We start from the raw sequence: 4,512 nt of genomic DNA, 5'->3' as shown, positions 1-4,512 counted from the left end.
GTGGGGAGATGGTAGGCTGGGCTCTGGGTCTGGCTGTGCTCTGGATTGGGGCAGGACACTCTCCAGACACCGGATAATCGCCTCCCTCCAGCTCAGTCCGGTGGTGTCTGGGAGGTCGACGGGGCGATGGTAGTTGGCCCCAATCCAGAACAGAGAATTCAGCGTTGCGTCATCCAGCGCCGTCATAATGGCGAGCCCGCAGAATTCTCCATAAACTCGACAAAAGGTGAGATCCCTGCAGGCTAGGGCGGAGAATTTTGCGGCATTATCCATGATTCGGGCGGGGGGGGCACGGAAAACAAAACACTTTCAAAACGGAAACCAAAATGAGGAGAGGGGGCGTCGCTTATTGTTTCAGGTCCAGTGTTCTGTCACGATTGCCTACGGAGAGGAGCAAGGAACGCGGAGACGAAGGATAAATACGAACAACGGTCTTTAATAAATAAACCTAGGGTAATACAGGGCTGGCTGGAGACACATGTAGCACAACATAGACGTTCACACTGGACGCTAGACATGGGAAAACACAGGGCTTAAGTACTCAGAACTAAACGAGGAGATTACCGGGACACAGCTGAAACAAATGGAACTCAATGGGAACAGGAACAGGAAAACCAAATATGGGCAGGAAACCCGGGAGAAACTAGGTCATGGAAAACATGGAACACGTGGAGGAAAACAAACACAAAACAGTCCATGACGTGACAAAAGTAACAACACACATACTTTATAATAGCTGTAGTTAAAACACATGATTAACACTGAAGAAACTTGGTTTCCTCCACGGAACAAAGGGAAAAAGTTTAAGCACATCAAGCAGAGGAAGTCTAAGTCAAGTTTTTTTCTGACCACATGTACACACTTTTTTGTACACATCACCATCATTAATTTTAATGATTATATTTATATCATCATTATATTTATATTTAATTAAAGTGACCTGAGTTAGCGGTCTAGATCACTGCTTAAATACTCGAATAGCAAACATTTGGATGATTCGTGTACTTAGTTTGTATGCTGGTTTCCTAATCTAGACTAATAAAACTGGCATTGTGTACAGTACTACAACGACAGCTGGCTCTTTGATGCATTGCTTTGTTCCTCTTTTGCAAGTCACTTTGGATAAAAGTGTATGCTAAATGCATAAATGTAAATGTAGTTTAGATTTAGCAAATTTGAGATAATATTGTTTCGCTTATGTCCTGAGGTTGGTTGCATGTTATTTTGCATAACCATAACCACCATGTTTTGCCACATGATCTGCTATTTTACATATAAGTGATTACTGTGTGAAACGCTGCCACAGAAAATTTTTATGCACGTTATTTTGCAAATATATATATATTTTTTTTAATCATTTGAGAATCCTCTTTTTTTTTTTTACTTACAGCAGACATTTGTAGACTAAACAATATAATTGTGTAAATATTTTCAAAGTCTGGGGGCTCCAAGGCAACAAATTATTATATCAACACTTATAAACATTTATTGACTGACTATGCTCTTATTATTTATCTTGACATTTCTGAGCATCTTCTCTTGACTTTTCATCTGAGCATCATATTTACATTCACATTTTATCATTTAGCAGACGCTTTTATCCAAAGCAACTTACAAATGAGACTTACAATGCTAAGTCTCAGTCATTCCACCAGCAACATTCTTGTGAGATTTCTTCAATTGGACCAGTTTTGAGGTTTGAAGTTGCTATTTTCAGCAAGTATGGAGACTTGCACCACTATTTGTTTCCATACATTTCCATTCCTGTTTTTGGTTAGTTGGGTAGTAAGTGCTATATATACTAATATATATATATATATATTACGCTATATTACGAAGCTCTTCATTCTAACACAGTGAAACTGAAGAATCTGGATAAAGCCTAATTCCAGCATAGAGGGGCTCGGTAAATGTGGCGTGGTATGTGTGTAAGTGAATAAGTGTGTGTGTGTCAGACACACTGTAGAAGGACAGCTTGCCGGCTGGCCAGTCCAGATACACTCCCACTCTATTAGAGGAGGGAGAAGGGGCAAGCAAGTTGGTTCTCTTATTGCTGTGCCAGGCAGAGTATTTGTTATCAAAGCAGATCAGACTCCAGGACATTTCATTGAGGCCAAACCTACAGTCGCTTCCCGTTCTTTGGATTCCCTTATACATCACTGACAATCCAGCTCCCCTCGCACTCCACTCAGCCTCCCAGTAATGGCGTTCAGATAGACTCTCTCTGCACAAAACTTGTTCAAAGCAGTCAAATCTCTCTGGGTGATCAGAATAAGGCAGCTCCTCTTCCACTCGTGTCGCCTTTTTTTCCCCCTCAGACAGAGAGAGATGGTTGTTTGCTGTGTTTATGTCCAGTGTGAGATTACAGGTGTCTGCGCACAAGGAGAGAGATTTTAATTATATCTCTTCTAATCTATGACAGCCTTCTGTACAGTAGAAAAACCATTACGCCTATGGAGAGTCCCCGTAAACCACAAATACAAGTATGTGTGTGTGTGTGTGTGTGTGTGAGAGCGTGTTTGTGTGAGTGTGTGTGTGAGAGCGTGTTTGTGTGTGTGTGAGAGTGTGTGTGTATGTGTGTGTGTAAAACAACAAAATGACCTACATTTGTGTAGTCCTGGTGTGATTCTGAAATGTCCTCCATGGTCCAAACTACAAGAACACAATATTACATTTGTGCCAAGCATTTGAATTTTGACAACAGTGCAAGCTGTTATTTTTTCAATTGGTTAAGAATATGTTCTAATATAAAAAGTGGGAGTCATGACCTAGGTGTGAATACTTTGTTTCCAGAAGTTAACTAAATCTGAAAAAATATTACTTTGGCTATATTTTGGATGTTTTTATTTGTAATAATAATAATAATAATAATAATAGTTAACTATTTTACACAGTCATAACTTAGTTTACACAGATCACATCATCACTGTTATGCTACATACTTGAGTATCTCTAGTTTGCAGTTTGGATGGCTCCGTCTCTCAGAGAGCAGCTTCACTCCTGAATCTCCTGGGTCATTGTAGCTCAGATCCAGCTCTCTCAGATGTGAGGGGTTTGAACTCAGAGCTGAGGCCAGATGAGAACAGCCCTCCTGTGTCACCATACAGCCAGACAATCTTTAAAAACAGACATCGAGTTGAGGTTATTCGAACAGTCTACAGTCCGCAACAATTTGCAACAATTGCTAGAAACATGTAGCTGATTTGAGATGTGACTATATACTATATATATATATATATATATATATATATACACTATATATTTTAACTTCAGGTTTTATTTTAATCTACATTTAATTCCTAAATACCTCAGTATCTGCAGTTGACAGTTTGGACTCATTAGTCCAGTAGAGAGCAGCTTCACTCCTGAATCCCGCAGGTCATTGTTACTCAGGTCCAGCTCTCTCAGGGGAGAGTCTGATAATTGTAGAGCTGAGGCCACAGTTTCACAGCACTGATCAGTGATATTGCAGTCTGCAAGACTGAAAGATAGAAAAACATTTTTCATTGATTTTCTGTTCTTTCTCCACTGGCTAGGGTGGAGACTGCCAAGGCAGTGATGATGGTATATAGTCAAGCAAAGCCGACACAACTTTTCCATCAGCACTTAACCCTATTAAACCGGCTGTATTTTATGAGATATGGAAGGAGGAAGCGGGACTTGTCAAACCGACATCTTGGCATGCGCTGTGTGTGTCAGTATATGCGGCATTTGTACGTGTGAATTTATATGTGTGCATGTGCGTATGTGCTACAAAAAGCTTTCCGAGTGAAAACTGTGAAACCTAGTGTCACAAAAAGACTTCTATATATATATTATATAGTCCAGTTTTCAAGTTTGAATTGTTAGATTCTTCCGTCCATGTGCTTTCTGATTTTTTTTCTAAATAAAAACGACTTATTTTAGCTTCAGGTTCTAAAGGGTTAACTTACCTTTTAATGCACTTCTCATACAAAACACTTTTTCACTGTTCCTGTCTTAAATGGTCATATGATGTTGCTAAAAAGAACATTATTTTGTGTATTTGGTGTAATGAAATGTATTTATGTGGTTTAAGGTTAAAAAAACACATTATTTTCCACATACTGTACATTATTGTTTCTCCTCTATGCCCCGCCTTTTTGAAACGTGTCGATGTTTACAAAGCTCATCGGTCTGAAAAGCGAGGTGTGCTGTGATTGGCCAGCTATCCAGTGCGTTATGATTGGCCGAATACCTCAAGCGTGAGACAGAAATGTTACGCCCCTCACATACTGCTGATGCCATGTCCGGCCGGAGCGATGATTCAAACCAAACAAAGTAGTTTCACTTTCACAATGAAACAGCGTCACACACCGCGGCCTACAGTGAGCAGAGGCCGGGGGCTAGCGTGAGGAACGGCGGGAGGGCTAAAGTGAGCAGAGGCGCGGGCTTGAGAACGGCGTGGCCGGCGATTTTGACGAAGGAGGCTTGCGGCAACCACATGTGACGACTCCGGGCTGGACTCCGCTTCGTCCACGGTGAAAGCCGATC

The 4,512-nt window shown here is 40.9% G+C and overlaps 1 protein-coding gene across 2 annotated transcripts in view; it reads right to left on the bottom strand.

Annotated features, from left to right (window-relative positions):
• Positions 1–108: 108 nt before the first annotated feature.
• LOC107740229 (NACHT, LRR and PYD domains-containing protein 3-like) overlaps positions 109–4,512 on the bottom strand; it is a 12,637-nt gene continuing 8,233 nt past the window's right edge. For both annotated transcript variants that reach the window (XM_016552575.1, XM_016552576.1), the window contains 4 exons: positions 3,308–3,481; positions 2,943–3,116; positions 2,606–2,652; positions 109–2,372 (listed from right to left, as the gene is read on the bottom strand). In XM_016552575.1, the coding sequence (XP_016408061.1) occupies positions 1,849–2,372; positions 2,606–2,652; positions 2,943–3,116; positions 3,308–3,481 (919 nt within the window). In that variant the 3' untranslated portion in view covers positions 109–1,848. The remainder of the gene's footprint in view (positions 2,373–2,605; positions 2,653–2,942; positions 3,117–3,307; positions 3,482–4,512) is intronic.

Source organism: Sinocyclocheilus rhinocerous, unplaced genomic scaffold (genome assembly GCF_001515625.1).
Source record: "Sinocyclocheilus rhinocerous isolate Xijiao unplaced genomic scaffold, SAMN03320098_v1.1 scaffold3422, whole genome shotgun sequence".
In the NCBI taxonomy this organism is placed as follows: domain Eukaryota; kingdom Metazoa; phylum Chordata; class Actinopteri; order Cypriniformes; family Cyprinidae; genus Sinocyclocheilus; species Sinocyclocheilus rhinocerous.
Note: the sequence above shows the minus strand (reverse complement) of the source record. Positions and strands in the feature narration are given on the sequence as shown.